The 25,328-nt window shown below is 51.8% G+C and overlaps 1 protein-coding gene across 1 annotated transcript in view; it reads left to right on the forward strand.

Annotated features, from left to right (window-relative positions):
• Positions 1-3,939: 3,939 nt before the first annotated feature.
• The window catches only part of SHKBP1 (SH3KBP1 binding protein 1), a 94,321-nt gene continuing 72,932 nt past the window's right edge, over positions 3,940-25,328 (forward strand). Inside the window, exons 1-6 of the mRNA XM_075323649.1 lie at positions 3,940-4,045; positions 6,422-6,475; positions 15,868-15,913; positions 16,005-16,078; positions 16,186-16,244; positions 16,327-16,407. Of these exons, the coding sequence (XP_075179764.1) occupies positions 3,987-4,045; positions 6,422-6,475; positions 15,868-15,913; positions 16,005-16,078; positions 16,186-16,244; positions 16,327-16,407 (373 nt within the window). The 5' untranslated portion in view covers positions 3,940-3,986. The remainder of the gene's footprint in view (positions 4,046-6,421; positions 6,476-15,867; positions 15,914-16,004; positions 16,079-16,185; positions 16,245-16,326; positions 16,408-25,328) is intronic.

Here is a 25,328-nt window from a genome sequence, read left to right on the forward strand (position 1 = left end):
CGGACCTCAGCTGCGGGAGGCGGGCAAGTTCTCAGGAGGGGCAGGCCGACACGGAGGAGGGGAAGGTGAGATATATCTCCCGCTCTCCTCCGTTGCCGGCTATCGCTCTGCACACGCGGTACACCAGTGTACCGCGAGTGCAGATTTTTCTCTCGCCCCATTCACTTGAATAGGTGTGAGAGAAAAGAGTCTCGCATTACAGTTGCAGCATGCTGCGATTGTTTTCTCGGTCACATTAGGGCTGAGAAAATAATCGCTCATGTGTGCTGACACACAGGCTAGAATTGGTCCGAGTGGAATGCGATGTTTTATCGCACTCCACTTGCACCGATTTTCTTAGGCCAGAGAGAGAGAGATATTTTCTGACAAGCAATGTTTTTCTCACTTCTGGGCATGCTCAGAAGTAAAAACCGTACATGCTTCCGGCGTTTGATGCATGCCACCGGATTCGGCGTGCATAGACTTTCATTCTGCACCATGTCGCATGCGGCGCTATGCGGTTTTTTGCCGCTGGCAAAAAACGTTCCTCGCTGCGTCCTGTGCGGTTGCCGGAGTGATGATTTTTGCCGCAACCGGCAAAAAACGGATCAAACGCAAGTACATGCGGCACAATCTGGCGCTAATAAAACTCTATGAGGAAAAAACGCACCCGGCGGCAAAAAAACTGATGCGTTTTTTATGCAAAGCGCCAGATTGTGCGGCACAGCAAAAACCTGATGTGTGAAAACAGCCTTAGAAACACTTGCAACTCTGTATCGGAGATGTGGTAGGTCACAATGCAAATTCATAAGGAATCTTTAGATATGATGTTGCAATTTTTCACAACAATGTCTCTTCTCAGGGTACTTACCTACAATCAGGACCCACTAAGTGTGGCATGTGGAGGGTCCTGACCTGCAGGACCACGAGTCTCCTCCGCAGGAGACAGCAGCTTCTCGTGCCCACGATCAGGGTCCTGGGCGCTGTGGTCTCCTCGTTGTGTTCTCCCTACGGAGGACACTTGCGACTCCGCAGCAAACAATTGACATCCTTGCGGCTCAGAAAGCCGCACTGCAGGTCAGTTTTCGCTGCCGGCTGCACACGCACAGTGGGCACGGGATTTCTAGAAATCCCATCCGCTGTTCTTGTACTGTACAACGTAGCGTTTTGGATGCATCAACACTGATTGTGGGCACATACCCTTAATCTCTTCCCACCCCATGACACATTACGTTATGGAGAGGATTAGGGAGCTGAGCCCACTCCACGCAGGGCAGTTCAGCTGTCACATTTCTCTAACAACAGCTCTGATCACTGCTGTTAACTCCTTAAATGCCGTTGTCAATCTCTGACAGCGGAATTTAAGTAGCGTGAGTATGGTTGGGCGTTTGTCCAGACACCTATCGGCCCTCCAGCAATGCTATCTGTAAGGCCTCTTTCACACATCTGTGTCTCCGGTACGTGTTTGGTCCGTTTCCTCACATACTGGAGACACGGGCACACGTAGACCCAGTAAAATCAATGGGTCTGCGCTCACGTGCATATTCTGCCATGGACCGTGTGAACGTGTGGAGCATACAACAAGTAGACATGTCCGTTTTTCTCTGGCATCACGGGTGTCACACGAAACGCAAACGGGTCACACGGAGGTTTTCTGTGCGACACACACCGGAGAAAACACGTGTCTGCGAGAAATAAAAAAAAATACTTTACTCACCTTCTCCAGCCCTGCAGTCTCTGCCGCTGCTGTCACTTGCTTCCGACCCCCGCTCATTATGCTCATTGCATATTCACTTCACTGCGGCCGGAAGCTGCAGCAGCGGGGAGGCGGCAGGACCGGAGACCGAAGATCAGCAACGCCAGGGACAGGTGAGCAGAAAGTTCCCGTTCTCCGTGTGTTATCACGGAGAACACACGTGTGTCATAAACACGGCTCACAGAGTGCAAAACATGCGTGATTTTCACGGACGTGTGAAAGAGGCCAAATGCAGATGGGCTGAAATAGAAATCTGGGCTCTTGCTATTTTCCTATTGCCGGACATATTACTTCTTTTATCATTAAGCTGCGACTTCTTCATGTCTTATGGATCTTGTATAAATTAATATCAGCCTTTTTAGAACATTATCAGATGCTGGATTTTTTTTTATTTTTTTTATTTTTCTACTTTTTTTTGCAGCACAGCAAGTGTACATTCAATCGAATCTTCAAAGGGTGAGCTATCATTTATCTATTTTGCACATTTACAGAGGTTGTCCACTACTTTTACATTGATGGCCTATGTGGCGCCAGACCCCGTGGGCACGTCACCTATCCTTAGGATCATCAATGTCTGATCGGCCGGGGTCCAACACCCCGCACGTCCGCTGATCCGCTGTTCTCAGTGCGAAGGGCAACTTGTGGCCGGAAATTCTCAGTCCCGGAGATCCCCAGTCAACTCATAGCAGCCGCGGCCAGGTACTGCACATCCGCCTCCCATTCACATCAACAGGAGGCGGATGTGCCATACCTGTCCGCAGCCGCTGTCAGAACCGAGAATTTCCGGCCACGGGTTGCCCCCAGCACCGAGAACAGTTAACCGGTGGGGGTGCCTGGGGTTGGACCCTGGCCGATCAGACATTGATGACCTATCCTCAATGTAAAAGTAGAGGATAACCTTTAAAGGGAACCTGTCACCAGTTTTTTTTACTATTAAACCAAAAGTGTCACCTTCTGCAGCTCCCTGTCTGCATTATATGAAGATGCACCTTGTTGCTGACCCCCCCCCTTTCAGACCGCAAAAATAACTTTATAAAATCTCATCGTTTTGTATGCTAATGAGCTGTGTTGGCCAGGTAGGCGGGGTCTATTTTGGCTCCTGTCCCTCCTCTTGGCCTTGCTCGCCGTCCTCCTGTCATGATTAACGCGCCGCCGGCCAAATCTCGCGCAGGCGCAGTTCGCTCTGCCCCTATTACGGACCGAGCAGAAAACAGTTTCCCTCACGCGCCGGTGATGTATCTGCGCTTGCGCGAGTCTTGACCAGCGGCGTGCATGAGGACGGCAGGCAAGGCCAAAAGGAGGGACAGGAGCCGAAATAGAGCCCGCCCATCTGGCCAACACAGCTCGTTAGCACACAAAATGGTGAGATTTTATAATGTTCTTTTTGCGGTCTGCAAGTGGGGGTCAGCAACAAGGGGCATCTTCATACAATGCAGCCCAGGAGCTGCAGAAGGTGACACTTTTGGTTTAATAGTCAAAAAACTGATGACAGGTTCCCTTTAATGGCGAATATGGGGGGGAAAAAAGCAAAAAAAGCTATGAAAATTAAAAAAAATTATGGTACTTTATGAAATTTTTAAATATAAAACACATTTGGTATGGTCACCTGCGTCAGCGTCTGCAATAACTAACATATTTATCCGATACGCCAAACGCGTAAAAAAAAATATGTACAAGTCAGAATCGCAATTTTGGGTCATTTCACCTCATAAAAAAATGCAGAATAAAATAAGAAAGTTGTGTGCACCCCAATACGGGAATGATGAATACTACAGATAAGACTGCGAAAAACAAGCCCAGATGCAAGTGTATGACCAAAAAAAGAAGGACGTCAAGGCTCCCTGAAAGCTAAAAGAGGGCTTGGGGCCAGGAGAATGGCCACAAAGAAAATTATATACTACTTTGAGGGCTGAATATAAATGTTCAAACACAAATATACATATTAATATTTAATATATTATTTAGATTCTTCCCTTTCAATATAAATATAAATATAAATATATATATATATATATAAATAAAAATAAAATGAAGCGCTCTGAGGTGAGGAGACGCGGTGTATGTGGTGCGGACATTTACTTCTGAGGCGAGCGCCGCTACCTCTCCACTAATAAAGGAGATGGGCGGGGCAAAACTCGGACTGACAGGCGCTGCAGCCAATGAGCGCCCGGTAAGTGACTGTCAGCCTGTCCGGTGTTGCCGGAAGTATGGCGGCGGCGACCGTGTGAGGTGGTCGCTGAGGCGGTGAAACATGGCGGCGCCGGGAGGCCGCAGCGGGGATGTCATACACCTCAATGTAGGGGGCAAGAGGTGAGTGGAAAATGGAGGGTTAAGTGAGCGCTGCTGGCATGAAAAGCAGAGAGGAAACGGCTGTATACTACTGGTGTGAAGACCTGTGTGTGGTTGTGTTCGTGTGTCAGGTCCATGCCCCTTACATTATGGCTTCCTGTACTGAACACAAGATATTTTTTTTCCTTTCTGTCCTAAAAGTTAAAGTAAATGATGTTTAACCCTCTGGATCTGGGGGACATCGGTTGGCTGCCAGGATCTGGTGGGGACATTGGTTGGTTGGCAGGATCTGGGGGGACATTGGTTGGTTGGCAGGATCTGGGGGGACATTGGTTGGTTGGCAGGATCTGGGGGGACATTGGTTGGCTGGCGGGATCTTGGGGGACATTGGTTGGTTGGCGGGATAAGGGGGGACATTAGTTGGTTGGCAGAATCTGGGGGGACATTGGTTGGCTGGCGGGATCTTGGGGGACATTGGTTGGTTGGCGGGATCTGGGGGGACATTGGTTGGCTGGCGGGATCTTGGGGGACATTGGTTGGTTGGCAGGATCTGGGGGGACATTGGTTGGCTGGCGGGATCTTGGGGGACATTGGTTGGTTGGCGGGATCTGGGGGGACATTGGTTGGTTGGCAGGATCTGGGGGGACATTGGTTGGCTGGCGGGATCTTGGGGGGCACTGGTCGGTTGGCAGGATCTGGGGGGACATTGGTTGGTTGGCAGGATCTGGGGGGACATTGGTTGGCTGGCGGGATCTTGGGGGACATTGGTTGGTTGGCGGGATCTGGGGGGGACGTTGGTTGGCGGGATCTGGGGGGACGTTGGTTGGGGGGACATTGGTTGGTTGGCGGGATCTGGGGGGGACATTGGTTGGTTGGGGGGACATTGGTTGGTGGGATCTGGGGGTGTTGGTTGGTAGGATTTTGTGGTCGTTGGTTGTCAGAATCTGGGGGGGCAATGGTGGGTTGCCGGGCGGGGGGGGCACTGGTGTGTTGCCGGGAGGGGGGGCACTGGTGTGTTGCCGGGATCAGGGGGGCAAACATATTCTGTGTCAAAGTTCATTAGCTGATAAAGTTTGTTGAAAGGCTGCACTGCAGCCTATCAACAAGCTTTATTGCATGCTGAAGATGTGTGTACGCTCCTGTGAACAAGAAAAAATAAAAATGACTGGATCGCCTCCTTATTTTTGATAACCACTGCAGGTACAGCAGTCAGCTGGGGGCTGGTATTTTTTATTTATTTATTTTTTAATTTTATACTTGCGGGGTTAGTAATGGGGGGTGACTGATAGATGCCCCTCCATTATTAACCCGTGGGCTTGATGCCAGCTGTCAATTCTCAGCCGACATAAGCCCCAATCGGGAAAAGGGCCAGAATTTGTGCAGCTAATGGATACGCTACTTCTGGGGCGGCTGCGGGCAGATATTTGTAGGCTGGAAAGGTGCCAATAATATGGGCTTTTTCAGCCTGTTGTCAGCCCCCAGCTGTCTGCTTTACCTAAGCTGGTTATCAAAAATAGGAAAGGAGCCCACGTCATTTTTTTAATTTATTTGTCGGGAAGTGTTGTCTGCCTCCCCCGTCTGATGTTGGGAAGCGTTGTCTGCCTCCCCCGTCTGATGTTGGGAAGCGTTGTCTGCCCCCCCCCCCCCCGTCTGATGTTGGGAAGCGTTGTCTGCCCCCCCCCCCCCCCCGTCTGATGTTGGGAAGCGTTGTCTGCCCCCCCCCCATGTGATGTTGGGAAGTGTTGTCTGCCCCCCCCCCCTCCCCGTCAGATGTTGGGCAGTGTACATCTAGGAATCACTGGTTCGGGACGCCATCTGCGCGGCGCTGACATCACAAAAAGAGTAAAGTTGGCATCGCTCCCGCTATTGTTCAGTTTTTTCCATGAATACATCTAGGCGGAGATGTTCATCTCAGGAAGTTGCACAGAACCAACACTTATGTGCTAAATCTGTGCTGAATCTTCTCTCCACCCATGTAGGGAAAACTTACACCTACTCATAAATGACTTTCATTCCATACAGTAATGAAAATGGCAGGAATTACAATTAGATAGGGAGTTACAGATCCACAGTGTTCCACAACCCTTGTGCCCTATTCCCAGGGGTCCCGGAAGCTCTGATGTTGGGGGCTTTGCTCCTTATCTCCTAACTGGATAAAGGCCGGTGAACCTAGCCACCGTTACTCCTGAAAATTGGTATCTTGTCAGTTTAGAAAACGTGTTTTCATGTAATAATGAAGGGTCCTCTTCTTAGAAGTAGGGAACTTCCCGATCGGAGACCCCCTTGTGTTATTAGTGGAGAGATCTGCACTGTGTATAGCGTATTTCTGTAACAGCGAAGGTCTATGTGCTATTAATACGAGTGACCACCATGGTATAATGTCATTGTCACCCGCAGGTTCAGCACCTCCAGGCAGACCCTGACCTGGGTATCGGACTCCTTTTTCTCCAGGTATTGTATAATATACATTTTAAGAGTTTCGCATTGTTATAGCATTATTGGGTTGTAATCCCAGTACAGTGGCACCTCGGTTTACAAGAACAATCCGTTCTGGGAGTGTGCTTGTAAACCAAGTTTACTCGTCTAGCAAAGCAAGATTTCCCATAGGAAATCATTGCAATGCAGACAATTCGTTCCACAACTTGTGCAATGTCCCATCCTGGTCCCCTATTGTGCCATTCCACACACGCACAAACACGCATGCACACACACACATATTATGCTCACCTTACCTTCCGTTCCATCGCCGGCCTCCTGGTTCTTGTAGTTCGCCGGTACAGGATGTGAATCAGGTAACCATCGCAACCGATGCCGGGCCTACCTTCGGCTGCCGGGCCTACCTTCGGCTGCCGGGCCTACCTTCGGCTGCCGGGCCTACCTTCGGCTGCCGGGCCTACCTTCGGCTGCCGGAGCACTGACGTCAAAGGCATGTGCCGCTTGCCTCTGATTGGTCAGCACGCTGTCTTTGAGTAGTGGCTAACAGCGGAAGGTCGTCCATCGTCGCGATGGTTACCGATACACATCCTGTACCGGCGAACTACAAGAACCGGGAGGCTGGCGATGGAACGGAAGGTAAGGTGAGCATAATATGTGTGCGTGTGTGTGTGTGTGTGTGGACTGCAAGAGCGGGACAGAGAGCGGTGAAAGTACGGACCCGGAAGTGTGTGCGGTGAGTATCTGCTCGTACGGCAAAGCTTGCTCGTAAAGTGAGTTACAAGTTTACAGCAAGCTTTCCTCGTATAGCGAAATACTTGCAAACCGGGTTACTCGTTAACTGAGGTTACACTGTATTTATACTGAAACTGACCTGCAGCCGTCCTCACAGCTTCTTTACATCAGCTACATACACCATGGAGAAAAAAAAATGACCAGACTGATGTACTTACTTCTGTAAGGCCTCTTTCACACGTCCGTGAAAATCACGCACGTTTTTCACGGACGTGTCAGAGGTGTGTTTTGCCCTCCGTGAGCAGTGTTTATGGCACTACATGTGTTCTCCGTGATAACACACGGAGAACAGGAACTTTCTGCTCAACTGTCCCTGGCGTCGCTGTCCGTGGTGCTGATCTACGGTCTCCGGTCCTGCCGACTCCCCGCTGCTGCTGCTTCCGGCCGCAGTGAAGTGAATATGCAATGAGAATAATGAGCGGCAGTCAGCAACAAGTGACAGCAGCGGCAGAGACAGCAGCGCTGGAGAAGGTGAGTAAAGTTTTGTTATTTTTTTTTACAGACACGTGTGTTTTCTCCGGTGTGTGTCGCACTGAAAACCTCCGTGTGGTCCGTTTGCGTTCCGTGTCACACCCGTGATGCCGGACAAAAACGGACATGTCTACGGGTGGAGCACACGTACACACGGTCCATGGCAGAATACGCATGTGAGCGCAGACCCATTGATTTTAATGGGTCTACGTGTGTCCGTGTCTCCGGTCCGTGAGGAAACGGACCAAACACGTACCGGAGACACAGACGTGTGAAAGAGGCCTAAGAGACTTTTCTAGGCCCGTAATGTGATTTGTGCAAAGGTAATTGTACAGGAGGAGGAGGTGAGCTGTGATCGCCTAGTGCAAACGGGTGGGTCTGTGTTATTCACTGTATATAGAGGGGTTATCAGTCATTGAACAGGAAGAGGAGGTGAGCTGTGATATCACCTATTGTGGATGGTGCATCCTGGTTATCTACTGTATATAGGAGTGATAGCAGTCATTATACAGGAAGAGGAGGTGAGCTGTGATATCGCCTATTGAGAATGATGGATCCTGTGTTATCTACAATGTAGAGTGGTGTTAACAGTCATTGTACAGGAGGTAGAGGAGGAGGTGAGCTGTGACATCACCTATTATGAATGGTGGATCCTGTGTTATCTAATGTATACAGAAGAGTTATCGGTCATTGTATATGAGGTGAAGGAGCTAAGTCATGACCTCACATAGTGTGAATATTGGATTCTGTGTTATCTACTGTATATAGAGGTGTTATCAGTCATTGTAAAGGATAAGGGGGTGAGCTGTGACATCACCTATTAATGGTGGATCGTGTAATATACTGTATATAGAGGTGTTATCAGTCATTGTACAGGAGGAGGAGGTGAGCTGTGACATCACTTATTGTGAATGGTGTTATTAGTTATTGTACAGGAGGAGGTGAGCTGTGCTATCACCTGTTATGAACGGTTGATCCTGTGTTATCTATTGTATATAGTTGTTGTACAGGAGGAGGAGCAGGTGAGCTGTTCTGTCCTCTCTCTCTCTGTGTAATGACCTCTGCACAGGTAGCAGAACACTCTCCCAGACAAATCAACTTGTCATCTGCAGGTTATTGATCTCACGTGCCTGGAGTAAAGCAGATCTCCAAATACTGTTAATAGATACCCAGGCGCAATATCTGCCCCCGTAATTGTGCAGGAAATCGGATCAAGAACATTTAAGGATGCTTTACACGCTACGATATCATTAATGTTTTATCGTCGGGGTCAAGTTGTTAGTGCCGCACATCCGGCGTTATTAACGATATCGCAGCGTGGGACACTGACATGCGACCTTAAGCGACCTCTAAAATGGTGAAAATCGTTCACCATGGAGAGGTCGTCCCAAACTCAAAAATCGGTAAGGGTTGTTTATCCAGGTGGTTCATCGCTCATGCGGCAGCACACATCGCTATGTGTGACACCGCAGGAGCGAGGACCGTCTCCTTACCTGCAGCCGGCCGCAATGCGGAAGGAAGGAGGTGGGCGAGATGTTACGTCCCGCTCATCTCCGCCCCTCCGCTTTGATTGGCCGGCCGCTTAGTGACGTTGTGGTGACGTCGCTGTGATGCCGAACGTCCTCCCACTTGAAGGAGGGATTGTTCGGCAGTCACAGCGACGTCGCCGACCAGGTAAGTACGTGTGATGCTGCCGTAGCGATAATGTTCGCTACGGCAGCGATCACAAACAATCGCATGCGCGACGGGGGCGGGTGCTTACACGCTCGATATCGCTAGAAATTGCTAGCGATATCACTACCGTGTAAAGCCCCTATTACAATTACAAAAAAATTTGTTATTGCTGGTTTTGATTCTGAAATTATTTATTAATAATAATAATAATAATAATAATAAATTATTATTATTATTATTATTAAAAATAATACATTCTCAAAATATTTTTTCTTTGTCGCGCCATTGGGAGACCCAGACAATTGGGTGTATAGCTTCTGCCTCTGGAGGCCACACAAAGTATTACACTTTTAAAAAAGTGTAACCCCTCCCCTCTGCCTATACACCCTCCCGTGGATCACGGGCTCCTCAGTTTTATGCTTTGTGTGGAAGGAGGCACACATCCACTCATGCATTCTCATACTTAGTTATGTCGGATGGAAGAAAAGAGGACCCCGATGGGGTCCCCGGCATGTTCCCTTCTCACCCCACTAAGTCGGCGGTGTTGTTAAGGTTGAGGTACCCATTGCGGGTACAGAGGCTGGAGCCACATGCAGTCTCCTTCACCATCCCTTATGCGGCTCTGGGAGAAGTGGAATCATATGCGGTCATCCATGCTGGGACCGTGCTCCATCCGCAGCCCCTGGTGGAACCTGCCGGACCGGAGCTTCTTCACCCTCAGGGACCGGGCCCTGCAACTTGTAAGGCACTCTGTATCCTCATGTGGGGACTGTACAGGGGTCGCACCTTCTCCCCGGAAGCCGCGGTAGTTCCGTCCGTTGTCTTATCGGCAGACTTCCGCGCCGACCGTGCCTGCTTGTCGGGCGCGGCCTTAAATTTAGTCCCTGGCTTCGCCGCGGCCTAGTCCGAAAAATCCCGCCCCCGAGCCTGCCTGTCAGGGGTAAGGGCGGGATTACCGACATGACGTCGGCCTTGAGGGCTGGAGCATCCTGCATGTCTCCCTCCCCCCTCATTGACCACTTGGGGACTCCAGATTCCCGCTCTCTGCTGGCGCCGCCCCCGGCTCCACTCCCCCCCTGAGAGCTCCGGCAGCCATTTTTACAATTCTGCCGGTGGATGCTACTCAGCAGCAAGGCGCTGCAGCTCCGGGGGATCCACGACAGGGAATCTGGAGGACACACTCCGCTTGTTTGCGGTTGGTAAGCCACACCGGTCACCCGGTGCTGGTTCCCCTAGGGTGCCGGGACATTATATATATATATATATATATATATATATATATATATATATATATATATATCTCTATAATAATAGATATATATATATCCGTTCGGAAAGGTTGTATCCCCTTTTCCCATATACCCTCAGTGGTCACTCTCCTAAGAGACAACAGCATGTCGTCCACAAGGAGCAAAGGTACTAAGGCACAGGTCTTTTTTGCGGCCTGTACCTCTTGTGGGGCTATGTTGCCTGCGGGATCCACCTACCCTCACTGTGATCAATGCTCGACTCCTGCCACGCTTGCTTAGCCGGAGCCTAGGGCACTTGTGGGCCCCTCGGCTCATGTAGATCCCCCTGCTCCCCCTGAGCAGGCTGCAGGGACAGAGTCACCGTCGTTGGCCTCTTTCGCTGAGAAACTCTCTGTCACTTTCTCAATCCATTGCAGTCTATGGACAAATGGTCATCTAAGCTCCTTGAGGCATTGCAGTCCAGACCGGGCCCTTCACAGGCCCCAGACCCTGTTAGTTTGTCTCCTCCAGGCCCTTCTCGGTCCGCGCCGCAGCGCGCCCCCAGGATAGCCCCTAGGTCTCAGGCGGAGGAATCCTGCCCGGATCGCAGCCCCAGACCTGCTAAGCGGCCTCGCTGGGACTCTTCCCCGGCCTCCTCACGCTGCTCTGGATCCCAGTTTGAGGACTCTCAGGAAGACGAGGCGGACGTGGGAGCTTAGGGCTCTGACCCTGACTTCGCCCTTAACCTGGATACTCCTGAGGGGGACGCCTTAGTAAATGATATTATCTCGTCCATCAACCAGGTGTTGGATCTCTCACCACCGCCGCCTCCTGCAGAGGAGTCGGCTTCTCAGCAGGAGAAACACCAGTTTCGATTCCCCAAACGTACGCGCAATACGTTTTTTGATCACTCTAACTTCAGGGACGCTGTCCAGAAGCCCAGAGCGGTCCCGGACAAGCGCTTTGGGAAACTGCACACTGACACGCGTTATCCCTTTCCACCTGAAGTCGTTAAGGGCTGGGCACACTCTCCCAAGGTGGATCCTCCAGTCTCTAGATTGGCGGCTAGGTCCGTTGTGTCTGTTGCCGATGGCTCATCCTTGAAGGATGCCACTGACAGACAGATAGAGCTCTTGGTGAAGTCTATTTATGAGGCCACGGGCGCATCTTTCGCCCCGGCCTTTGCGGCCGTGTGGGCTCTACAAGCAATCTCCGCATGTCTGACTGAGATTAATGCTGTCACGCGGAATTTTGCTCCGCATGTTTCTTCTTTGACCTCTCAGGCATCAGCATTTTCGTCCTACGCCATGAACGCCGTCCTGGACTCCGCTAGCCGTACGGCTGTAGCATCCGCTAACTCAGTGGCAGTCCGCAGTGCCATGTGGCTGCGCGAAGGAAAGCAGACTCTGCTTCCAAAAGGTTCTTAACTGGTTTGCCTTTTTCTGGCGAACGTTTGTTTGGCGAACGGTTGGATGAGATTATTAAGGAATCCTCGGGAAAGGACTCCTCCTTACCCCAGTCCAAACCTAAGAGACCTCAGCAGAAAAAATTCCAATCGAGGTTTCGGTCCTTTCGTCCCTCCGCCAAGCCCCAATCCTCTTCGTCCAACCGGCTGGAGAAAGGCCAGAGGAACTCCTATGCGTGGCGGTCCAAGTCACGCCCCCAAAAGGCCGCAGGAGGCACTGCCTCCAAGACTGCCTTCTCATGACTCTCGGCCTCATCTAGCCACATCCTCGGTCGGTGGCAGGCTCTCCCGCTTTGGCGACGCCTGGTGGCCACACGTCCAAGACCGATGGGTGAGAGACATTCTGTCTCATGGTTACAGGATAGAGTTCAGCTCTCGACCTACGGCTCGCTTCTTCAGAGCCTCCCCACCCCCCGCACAGGCCGACGCACTTTTTCAGGCAGTGGACGCTCTAAAGTTAGAAGGAGTAGTGATTCCCGTTCCCCTTCAGGAACGTGGTCGCGGATTTTACTCCAACTTGTTCGTGGTGCCAAAAAAGGACGGGTCATTCCGTCCCGTTCTGGACCTCAAGCTGTTCAACAGACATGTGAGAACCAGACGGTTTCGGATGGAATCTCTCCGCTCGGTCATCACCTCGATGTCACAAGGAGACTTCCTAGCATCGATCGACATCAAGGATGCTTATCTCCATGTGCCGATCGCACCCGAACATCAACGTTTCCTGCGTTTCGCCATCGGGGACGAACACCTCCAGTTCGTCGCATTGCCCTTCGGCCTGGCGACAGCCCACCGGGTTTTCACCAAAGTCATGGCATCCGTCGTGGCGGTCCTGCACTCTCAGGGCCACTCGGTGATCCCCTACTTGGACGATCTCCTAGTCAGGGCCCCTTCTCGGGTGGCGTGTCAACAAAGTCTTACCGTCACTCTGGCGACTCTCCAGCAGTTCGGGTGGATCATCAATTTCCCGAAATCCAAGTTGACGCCGACCCAATCACTGACTTACCTCGGGATGGAGTTTCATACCCAGCCAGCGTTAGTCAAGCTACCGCGGGACAAACAGCTTTCTCTGCAGGCGGGGGTGCAGTCACTTCTTCGGAGTCAGTCACACCCCTTAAGGCGCCTCATGCACTTCCTGGGGAAGATGGTTGCAGCTATGGAGGCAGTGCCGTTCGCGCAATTCCATCTACGGCCACTCCAATGGGACATTCTCCGCAAATGGGACAAGAGGTCGGCTTCCCTCGACAAGAACATCTCTCTTTTCCTTGCAACCAAAACATCACTTCAGTGGTGGCTCCTACCCACATCTCTGTCCGGGGAAAATCCTTCCTACCCCCAACCTGGGCCGTGGTCACCACGGACCCGAGTCTGTCAGGTTGGGGAGCGGTTTTTCTCCACCACAGGGCTCAAGGAACCTGGACTCCAATAGAATCGTCCCTTCAGATCAATATCCTGGAGATAAGGGCAGTATATCTAGCCCTATTGGCTTTCCATCGGTGGTTGGAGGGCAGGCAGATCCGAATCCAGTCGGACAACACCACTGCCGTCGCCTACATCAACCACCAAGGCGGCACTCGCAGTCGTCAAGCCTTCCAGGAAGTCCGGCGGATTCTGCAGTGGGTGGAAGGCTCAGGCTCCACCATCTCCGCAGTTCACATCCCGGGCGTAGAAAACTGGGAAGCAGATTTTCTCAGTCGTCAGGGCATGGACGCGGGGGAATGGTCTCTTCACCCAGATGTGTTTCGAGAGCTCTGTCGCCGCTGGGGAACGCCGGACGTCGATCTCATGGCGTCACGACACAACAACAAGGTCCCGGCCTTCATGGCACGGTCTCGGGATCACAGCGCTCTGGCAGCGGACGCTCTGGTCCAGGACTGGTCGCAGTTTCGACTGCCATATGTGTTTCCCCCTCTGGCAATGCTGCCCAGGGTACTGCGCAAGATCCGGTCCGACTGCCGTCGCGCCATTCTCGTCGCTCCAGACTGGCCGAGGCGGTCGTGGTATCCGGATCTGTGGCATATCACGGTGGGTTAACCGTGGGCACTTCCAGACCACCCAGACTTGCTGTCACAAGGCCCGTTTTTCCATCTGAATTCTGTGGCCCTCAACCTGACTGTGTGGCCATTGAGTCCTGGCTCCTAGCGTCTTCAGGGTTATCTCAGGATGTCATTGCCACCATGAGACAAGCCAGGAAGCCAACGTCCGCCAAGATCTATTACAGGTCTTGGCAAATCTTCTTATCCTGGTGCTCTGATAACGGTTTTCTTCCATGGCCGTTTGCATTACCCACATTCCTTTCATTCCTACAATCTGGAATGGACAAGGGTTTGTCCCTCGGCTCTCTCAAGGGCCAAGTGTCGGCCCTCTCCGTGTTTTTTCAAAAGCGTCTAGCCAGGCTTCCGCAGGTCCGCACGTTCCTGCAGGGGGTTTGCCACATGGTTCCACCTTACAAGCGTCCGTTGGAACCTTGGGACCTTAACAGGGTTCTGACGGCTCTTCAAAAGCCGCCTTTTGAGCCGCTGCGGGATGTCTCTCTCTCCCGTCTTTCTCAGAAGCTGGCCTTCCTGGTGGCAGTCACATCACTTCGGAGAGTTTCTGAGCTTGCAGCGTTGTCATGCAAAGCCCCCTTCCTGGTTTTCCACCAGGATAAGGTGGTTCTGCGTCCTGTCCCGGAATTTCTCCCTAAGGTGGTATCCTCTTTTCATCTAAATCAGGATATCTCCTTGCCTTCCTTTTGTCCTAATCCTATCCACCAGTGTGAAAAGGATTTGCACTCTTTAGATCTAGTGAGAGCACTCCGGTTCTACGTGTCTCGAACGGCGCCCCTGCGCCGTTCAGACGCGCTCTTTGTCCTTGTCGCTGGCCAGCGTAAGGGCTCTCAGGCCTCCAGGTCAACCTTGGCTCGGTGGATCAAGGAACCGATTCTCGAGGCCTACCGTTCTTCTGGGCTTCCGCTCCCTTCAGGGCTGAAAGCCCATTCTACCAGAGCCGTAGGTGCGTCCTGGGCATTGCGGCACCGGGCGACGGCTCAGCAGGTGTGTCAGGCAGCTATGTGGTCTAGTCTGCACACTTTCACGAAACACTATCAAGTACATACCTATGCTTCGGCAGACGCCAGTCTAGGTAGGCGAGTCCTTCAGGCGGCGGTTGCCCACCTGTAAGAGGGGGCCGTTTTCGGCTCTTTTTATTGAGGTATTCTTTTACCCACCCAGGGACTGCTCTTGGACGTCCCAATCGTCTGGGTCTCCCAATGGAGCGACAAAGAAAAAGGGAATTTTGTTTACTTACCGTAAATTCCTTTTCTTCTAGCTCCTTTTGGGAGACCCAGCACCCGCCCCTGTGCCCTTCGGGCTGTTGTTCTTTTGTGTACACATGTTGTTGATGTCGAATTGTTCTTATGGTTCATGGTTTCAGTTCTCCGAACATCCTTCGGATTGAATTTACCCTAGACCAATTTATAAGTTTTCTCCTTCCTGCTTTTGCACCAAAACTGAGGAGCCCGTGGTCCACGGGAGGGTGTATAGGCAGAGGGGAGGGGTTACACTTTTTAAAGTGTAATACTTTGTGTGGCCTCCGGAGGCAGAAGCTATACACCCAATTGTCTGGGTCTCCCAATAGGAGCTAGAAGAAAAGGAATTTACGGTAAGTAAACAAAATTCCCTTTTTTTCGGACAGTACGAATTCTAAACACTAATCAGAAATATTACAAAACAATATTTTGCTTCTTGGCCAACATTGACATGGTCTTTTTTTTTTTTTTCCTGTTTTTTCTTCTTCAGTCTTCTCAGCGGCCGAATTTCCTCCCTGAAGGATGAAACTGGCGCGGTGAGTTGTTTTTTTTTTTTTATCAGAAAGCCCCTTTTAATTGACCTATTTCAGTGTGATAATAATGACTTTGCTTATTCTTCTATAACAGATCTTTATCGACAGAGACCCCACAGTGTTTGCTCCGATACTAAACTTCTTACGAACCAAAGAACTCGATACCAGGTTAGTAAATGCAGAGGACACGTAGCGATTCCTTTTGTGATCTCTTTTGCATGCGGTACATATCTGTATTTACCCTCGTGCCATTTTTCCTCTTTGGTGTTTTGCAGAGGTGTAAACAGTTCCCTTCTCCTACATGAAGCTGAATTTTATGGGATCACGCCACTAGGTAACACGGTTGTCTTGCTTTGTTGATCTGTATTACACGAGAAAGAATGTAATCTATTGATAAATCTCTTCTTTTTTCTCAGCGCGACGCCTACAGCTGTGTGAAGAGTTGGAACGCTCCTCATGCGGGAGTGTATTATTTAATGGATACCTCCCCCCTCCAGGTAAGAGGCTGAAAATCTTTTAGGATTTTTTTTTTTTCCTTTTTAATTTTACCCTTTTTGAAACTACTTAAAGGGAACCTGTCAGGTGCAATATGCACCCAGAACCACGAGCAGTTCTGGGTGTATATTGCTAATCTCTGCCTAACCTAGATCTTTTACCTTATGCTAATGAGCAAGCGGACTAGTCCCCTGGGCGTTGGTTCCCCTGGCTAGTCGACCCCATTAGTAGGTTAGTATACCTCTGTAGGTGTGGTCACATGCTAATGAATGTGCAGCCGTCAGAGTATGATCTCACTCACCTCTCCACCGCCATTGCCACCCGACACTGGATTTCGGCATGACCCCGGAGTTTCGGTCATGGTCACTATGAAGCCAGGTGTATACGCGCCCTGGCTTCAAACTGAAGTAGTGCGCATGACCGAAACTCCAGGATCATGAGCACTGAGCCGAAATCCATTGTCGGGCGGCGATGGCAGCAGAGAGGTGAGTGAGGTCATCCTCTGACGCTGCACATTCATTAGCATGTTGGCACACCTACGGGGCGTACTAACCTACTAATGGGGCCGACTAGCCAGGGGAACTAACGCCCAGGGGACTAGTCCCCTCACTCATTAGCATACAATAAAAGATTTTTAGAAATACTTTCTCTAAAGATCATTTTATCTATGCTACCAGATACAGGGACGGATAGGCAGGAATTAGCAATATACACCCAGACCTGCTTGTGGTTCTGGGTGCATATTGCACCTGACAGGTTCCCTTTAAACACCATTGGGGGGAAATCACTACATAGGAATTATACAGCTGATAATTAATAGTTGTAAAAAATATCTGAAAACTCCAAGCTCCGCCAAGTGTTGACTGCCTGCGAAAATAGTGATGATCTAACTCTAGTGTCGAGGTTCAGGAGCAGGCAATGTAAGCTGCAAGTTACAGCATGCCGAGTCCCCTCCCAGATTTTCTACAGAGAAGAGGAAATGTTGAGTAAAATGTTCCTCAGGAACACTTTGCCCAAACCTTTTTTTTTTTCTTTTTAACTTTATTTAAATAGTTTTTTCTTTGTCGCTCCATTGGGAGACCCAGACAATTGGGTGTATAGCTTCTGCCTCCGGAGGCCACACAAAGTATTACACTTTAAAAAGTGTAACCCCTCCCCTCTGCCTATACACCCTCCCGTGCATCACGGGCTCCTCAGTTTTATGCTTTGTCTGGAAGGAGGCACACATCCACTCATGCATTCTCATATTAGTTATATCGGTTGGAAGAAAAGAGGGCCCTCACGGGGCTCCCGGCATGTTCCTTCTCACCCCACTACGTCGGCGGTGTTGTTAAGGTTGAGGTACCCATTGCGGGTACAAAGGCCGGAGCCTCATGCCGTCTCCTTCACCATCCCTTAGCGGCTCTGGGAGAAGTGGGATCCTGAGCGGTCATCCATTTACTGGGACCGTGCTCCCTCCGCAGCCCCTATGGGAATCTGCCGGACAGGAGTCTATTCATCCTCAGGGACCGGGCCCTGCATCTCTAAGGTACTCTGTGTCCCCATGGGGACTGTGCAGGGAGCGCACCTTCTTTCCGGACGCTGCAGCAGCTGCTGATTTGAGAAGACCAGCGGACTTCCGCGCCGACCGCGCCTGCTTGTCGGCCGCGGTCTTAAATTTAGTCCCCGGCTTCATCGCGGCCTAGTAGCAAAAATCCCGCCCCCGGGCCTGCCTGTCAGGGGTAAGGGCGGGACTGCCGATCTGACGTCGGATGTGAGGGCCGGAGCATCCTGTATGTTTCCTCCCCCCTCACTGATCACTGTGGGGACCCCAGATTCCCGCACCTTTCTAGCGCCGCCCACGGCTCCACTCCTCCCCTGAGAGCTCCGGCAGCCATTTTTTGGCATTCTGCCGGTGGAGGATTATCAGGAAAGAGCTCTGCAGCTCTGGGAGACCTAAGGCAGGGAATCTGGAGGACACACACTCCGCTTTTTAGCGGTCGGTAAGCCACACCGGTCACCCGGTGCTGGTCCCCCTAGGGTGCCGGAATAGATACGTATTTATATATATATTTCTGTTCGGTCGGGCTGTATACCCTTTCCCATATACCCTCAGTGATCACTCTCCTAGGAGACAACAGCATGTCGTCCACAAGGAGCAAAGGTGCTAAGGCACAGGGTTTTTTTGCGGCCTGTACCTCTTGTGGGGCTATGTTACCTGCGAGTTCCACCTACCCTCACTGTGAGCAATGCTCGACCCCTGTTTCGCTTGCTCAGCCGGAGCCTCGGTCACTAGTGGGCCCCTCGGCTCATGTAGACCCCCCTGCTCCCCCTGTCCAGGCTGCAGGGACAGAGTTCGCCTCTTTTGCTGAGAAACTCTGAGTCACTTTCACAATCCATGGCTCAGTCTATGGACAAATGGTCTGCCAAGCTGCTAGAAGCTTTGCAGTCCAGACCTTCCCCGACTTCTTCACGCTGCTCGGGTTCCCAGCTTGAGGACTCTCTGGAGGACGAGGCGGACGTCGCAGCTCAGGGCTCTGACCCTGACGTCGCCCTTAACCTTGATACACCTGAAGGGGACGCCTTAGTGAATGATCTTATCTCGTCCATCAACCAGGTGTTGGATCTCTCTCCCCCGCCTCCTACTGTAGAGGAGTCGGCGTCTCAGCAGGAGAAACACCAGTTTAGGTTCCCCAAACGTACACGTAGTGCGTTTTTCGATCACTCTAACTTCAGAGACGCTGTCCAGAAGCCCAGAGCGGTTCCGGACAAGCGCTTTACTAAGCGCCTCACTGACACACGTTACCCCTTCTCCTCTGACGTAGTTAAGGGTTGGGCTCAATGTCCCAAGGTGGATCCTCCAGTCTCTAGGCTGGCGCCTAGATCTGTGGTATCGGTTGCAGATGGCTCATCACTAAAAGATGCCACTGACAGGCAGATAGATGGATTTCACCAGGAGCTCTATGAAGCCACGGGCGCGTCTTTTGCCCCGGCCTTTGCAGCCGTGTGGGCACTCCAAGCTATCTCAGCTTGTCTGGCTGAGATTAATGCGGTCACACGTAATTCTGCTCCGCAGGTTGCGTCTTTGACTTCTCAAGCGTCAGCTTTTTCTTCCTACGCCATGAACGCAGTCCTAGATTCTGCTAGCCGTACAGCGGTGGCATCCGCTAATTCTGTGGCAGTCCGCAGGGCCATGTGGCTGCGCGAATGGAAGGCAGACTCGGCCTCCAAGAGGTTCTTAACCGGTTTGCCGTTTTCTGGCGACCGCTTGCTTGGCGAACGATTGGATGAGATTATTAAGGAATCCAAGGGAAAGGACTCCTCCTTACCCCAGTCCAAACCTAAGAGACCTCAGCAACGAAAAATACAATCAAGGTTTCGGTCCTTTCGTCCCTCCGCCAAGCCCCAATCCTCTACGTCCAGCAGGCCGTAGAAAGGCCAGAGGAACTCCTATGCGTGGCGGTCCAAGTCACGCCCCCAAAAGGCCGCAGGAGGCACTGCCTCCAAGGCGGCCTCCTCATGACTCTCGGCATCCCCGGGCCGCATCCTCGGTCGGTGGCAGGCTCTCCCGCTTTTGCGACACCTGGTGGCCACATGTTCAAGACCGATGGGTGAGAGACATTCTGTCTCACGGTTACAGGATATAGTTCAGCTCTCGTCCTCCGACTCGTTTCTTCAGAACCTCTCCGCCCCCCGCTCGGGCCGACGCACTTTTTCAGGCAGTGGACGCTCTGAAGACAGAAGGAGTTGTGATCCCCGTTCCCCCTCAGGAACGTGGTCGCGGCTTTTACTCCAACTTGTTCGTGGTGCCAAAGAAGGACGGATCATTCCGTCCCGTTCTGGACCTCAAACTACTCAACAGACATGTGAGCACCAGAAGGTTTCGGATGGAATCTCTCCGCTCGGTCATCGCCTCGATGTCACAAGGAGACTTCCTAGCATCGATCGACATCAAGCATGCTTATCTCCACGTGCCGATCGCACCCGAACATCAACGCTTCTTGCGTTTCGCCATCGGGGACGAACACCTTCAGTTCGTGGCATTGCCTTTCGGCCTGGCGACAGCCCCACGGGTGTTCACCAAAGTCATGGCATCCGTCGTGGCGGTCCTACACTCTCAGGGCCACTCGGTGATTCCCTACTTAGACGATCTCCTAGTCAGGGCACCTTCTCGGGTGGCGTGTCAACACAGCCTTACCGTCGCTCTGGCGACTCTCCAGCAGTTCGGGTGGATCATCAACTTCCCAAAATCCAAGTTGACACCGACCCAATCACTGACTTACCTCGGGATGGAGTTTCATACACAGTCAGCGGTAGTCAAGCTACCGCTAGACAAACCGCTTTCTCTGCAGGCAGGGGTGCAATCTCTTCTTCGGGGTCAGTCACACCCCTTGAGGCGCCTCATGCACTTCCTGGGGAAGATGGTGGCAGGGATGGAGGCAGTGCCGTTCGCGCAATTCCATCTGCGGCCACTCCAATGGGACATTCTCCGCAAATGGGACAGGAGGTCGACTTCCCTCGACAGGAACGTCTCTCTTTCCCTTGCAACCAAGACGTCTCTTCAGTGGTGGCTCCTTCCCAATTCTCTATCGCAAGGAAAATCCTTCCTACCCCCAACCTGGGCTGTGGTCACCACGGACGCGAGCCTGTCAGGGTGGGGAGCGGTTTTTCTCCACCACAGGGCTCAGGGAACCTGGACTCCGATAGTGTCTTCCCTTCAGATCAATGTTCTGGAGATAAGGGCAGTGTATCTAGCCCTATTGGCTTTCCATCGGTGGCTGGAGGGCAGGCAGATCCGGATCCAGTCGGACAACGCCACTGCCGTCGCATACATCAACCACCAGGGCGGCACGCGCAGTCGTCATGCCTTCCAGGAAGTCAGGCGGATTCTGCAGTGGGTGGAAGCCACAGCCTCCACCATCTCCGCAGTTCACATCCCGGGCGTAGAAAACTGGGAAGCAGATTTTCTCAGTCGTCAGGGCATGGACGCGGGGGAATGGTCTCTTCACCCAGACGTGTTTCGAGAGATCTGTCGCCGCTGGGGAACGCCGGACGTCGATCTCATGGCGTCACGGCACAACAACAAAGTCCCGGCATTCATGGCTCGGTCTCAAGATCACAGAGCTCTGGCGGCGGACACATTAGTTCAGGATTGGTCGCAGTTTCGACTGCCTTATGTGTTTCCTCCTCTGGCGATGCTGCCCAGAGTGTTACGCAAGATCAGGTCCGACTGCCGTCGCGCCATTCTCGTCGCTCCAGACTGGCCGAGGCGGTCGTGGTACCCGGATCTGTGGCATCTCACGGTGGGTCAACCGTGGGCGCTTCCAGACCGCCCAGACTTGCTGTCACAAGGGCCATTTTTCCATCTGAATTCTGTGGCCCTCAACCTGACTGTGTGGCCATTGAGTCCTGGCTCCTAGCGTCTTCAGGGTTATCTCAGGATGTCATTGCCACCATGAGACAGGCCAGGAAGCCAACGTCCGCCAAGATCTATTACAGGTCTTGGCAAATCTTCTTATCCTGGTGCTCTGATAATGGTTTTACTCCATGGCCGTTTGCCTTACCCACTTTTCTTTCATTCCTTCAATCCGGAATGGACAAGGGTTTGTCACTCGGCTCTCTCAAGGGACAAGTATCGGCGCTCTCTGTATTTTTTCAAAAGTGCCTAGCCAGGCTTCCGCAGGTCCGCACGTTCCTGCAGGGAGTTTGCCACATAGTCCCACCTTACAAGCGTCCGCTGGAACCCTGGGACCTTAACAGGGTGCTAACGGCTCTTCAGAAACCACCTTTCGAGCAGCTGCGGGATGTCTCTTTATCACGTCTTTCGCAGAAGGTGGCCTTTATAGTGGCAGTTACATCGCTCCGTAGAGTGTCGGAGCTGGCAGCGCTGTCATGCAAAGCCCCCTTCCTGGTCTTTCACCAGGATAAGGTGGTTCTGCGTCCTGTCCCGGAATTTCTCCCTAAGGTGGTATCTCGTTTTCATCTCAATCAGGATATCTCCTTACCTTCATTTTGCCCTAATCCAATTCACCAATATGAAAAGGATTTGCACTCCTTAGATCTAGTGAGAGCACTCCGACACTACGTGTCTCGCACGGCGCCCCTGCGTCGTTCAGATGCGCTCTTTGTCCTTGTCGCTGGCCAGCGTAAGGGTTCGCAGGCTTCCAAGTCAACCTTGGCTCGGTGGATCAAGGAACCGATTCTTGAAGCCTACCGTTCTTCTGGGCTTCCGCTTCCTTCAGGGCTGAAAGCCCATTCTACCAGAGCCGTGGGTGCGTCCTGGGCATTGCGGCACCGGGCTACGGCTCAGCAGGTGTGTCAGGCAGCTACCTGGTCTAGTCTGCACACTTTCACGAAACACTATCAGGTGCATACCTATGCTTCGGCAGACGCCAGTCTAGGTAGGCAAGTCCTTCAGGCGGCGGTTGCCCACCTGTAAGAGGGGCCATTTCGGCTCTTTTTTATCGAGGTATTCTTTTACCCACCCAGGGACTGCTTTTGGACGTCCCAATTGTCTGGGTCTCCCAATGGAGCGACAAAGAAGAAGGGAATTTTGTTTACTTACCGTAAATTCCTTTTCTTCTAGCTCCTATTGGGAGACCCAGCACCCGCCCCTGTGCCCTTCGGGCTGGTTGTTCTTTTGTGTACACATGTTGTTCATGTTGAATTGTTCTTTTGGTTCATGGTTTTCAGTTCTCCGAACATCCTTCGGACTGCATTTACCTTAGACCAATTTATAAGTTTCCTCCTTCCTGCTTTTGCACCAAAATTGAGGAGCCCGTGGTCCACGGGAGGGTGTATAGGCGGAGGGGAGGGGTTACACTTTTTCAGTGTAATACTTTGTGTGTCCTCCGGAGGCAGAAGCTATACACCCAATTGTCTGGGTCTCCCAATAGGAGCTAGAAGAAAAGGAATTTACGGTAAGTAAACAAAATTCCCTTCTTTTTCCCCCTCTCCCATCTTGGTGTGCTTTTGTAAGATCCTGAACAAGAGTTACTTTTTTTTTTTCTAAGTTTCTTTAGAAGCCAATCCACCGGACAGATTCTCCGGGGGTCCTGTGATGCTGCTCGGCAGGAGCTCGGTGCAGTGGACTCAGAGGAGATGCCAGCAGACTCCGGATCGTGTTGCTGTACCAGCTCACAAGGATTTGGAAGCTAGTATTCGAGTCCAAATGAAAAAAAGAGTCGGTTGTCCAGGTGCTGCACAGATCCGATAGACACCGGGTTTTATTGCACATCACGTTTCTGGGACGATCTGTCTCTTTCATCAGTGAGCACCTGATGAAAGGGACGGATCGTCCCAGAAACGCGTTTTAGTTAAAGGGAACCTGTCACCATTTTTTCGGCATATAAGTTGCGGCCACCACCATTCTAACATGCTGTATATATGAGCCCAGACCGCTGTGTAGAACACAGTTTATAATATTCACCTAATGGTCGCGCTGCAGTGGAGTTGGGCCATATGGGTGTCTCCGTTGTCCGGTTCCGGCGCCTCCTGTTTTGGCCTCCTGAAGTTTGTGTACATGACTCGTTTTAAGTCATACACCCTCGCCGGTCTCGCGCAGGCGCACTACAATACTTCGATCTGCCCTGCTCAGAGCAGATCAAAGTGCACCTGCGCAGGACCTCAATGCCGGCAAGTGTGGCATCATGCACCCTGACTACAGAAGAAGGAGGACAAAGATGGCCGAAGGATGTGGCACCGGAGAACGGAAACGCCCATATGGCCCAACTCCACTGCAGCGGGACCGTTAGGTGAGTATTATAAAGTGTTTTTTATGTTCTACACAGCGGCCTGAGCTCTTATATACAGCATGTTAGAATGCCGTATATATAAGAGCCCACTGGCGGTGGCCGCAGCTTATATGCCGAAAAAACGGTGACAGGTTCCCTTTAACTCAATCACCCAGTGTCTATTGGATCTTTGCAGAGCTCGGACAACAGCCTCTTTTTTTTTTTTTTTTTTCTTTTTCTTTTGGACTTTGTCGTATACTAGCTTCCAAAACCTTGGGATTGGCAGCACAATCTGGAGTCTGCTGTCGTCTCCTCTGAGATCGCTGCACCAAGCTCCTGCCGAGCAGCGCCAATAAGCATCACAGCACCCCTGGAGAATCGGACCGGTGGATTGACTTCTAAAGAAAGTTAGAAAAGAGTAACCCTTGTTCAGGATCTTACGCTTGGTCCAGAGTTGTGTCTGTCAGCACAACAGAATTAGTGAGTGACAACAATCTCACTTTCTTTGTCGCTCCTAATTGGGAGACCCAGACAATTGGGTGTATAGCTATGCCTCCGGAGGCCACACAAAGTATTACACTAAAAGTGTAAAGCCCCTCCCCTTCAGCCTATACACCCCCCGTACTGCTACGGGCTCATCAGTTTTTATGCTTTGTGCGAAGGAGGTCAGACATCCACGCATAGCTCCACAGCTTAGTCAGCAGCAGCTGCTGACTATGTCGGATGGAAGAAAAGAGGGCCCATAACAGGGCCCCCAGCATGCTCCCTTCTCACCCCACTCTTGTCGGCAGTGTTGTTAAGGTTGAGGTATCCATTGCGGGTACGGAGGCTGGAGCCCACATGCTGCTTTCCTTCCCCATCCCTCAATTAGGGCTCTGGGTGAAGTGGGATCCCATCGGTCTCCAGGCACAGGAGACCGTGCTCCATCCACAGCTCCTGAGGACCCTGCTGGATAGGAGCCGAGTATCGTTCAGGGACATGGCCCTGCTACTTGGAGGTACTCTGTGTCCCCGTGGGGACCGCGCACAGCAACACTCCAGCATTGCTGGGTGTGCTAGTGCACCGGGGACAGCAGCGCTGGCTGCATTTGTGCCACTATACACTTCAGCGTCGCTGAGTGTATTTGTGTAGGGGGACTGCCGCGCTGACCGCCGCTGCCATGGTTATCACTGCGGCGCGGCTGGGACTGTTAGTGCGCCGGGGACTTCCGC

The sequence above is a fragment of the Anomaloglossus baeobatrachus genome, chromosome 9 (genome assembly GCF_048569485.1).
Source record: "Anomaloglossus baeobatrachus isolate aAnoBae1 chromosome 9, aAnoBae1.hap1, whole genome shotgun sequence".
Taxonomy (NCBI): Eukaryota; Metazoa; Chordata; class Amphibia; order Anura; family Aromobatidae; genus Anomaloglossus; species Anomaloglossus baeobatrachus.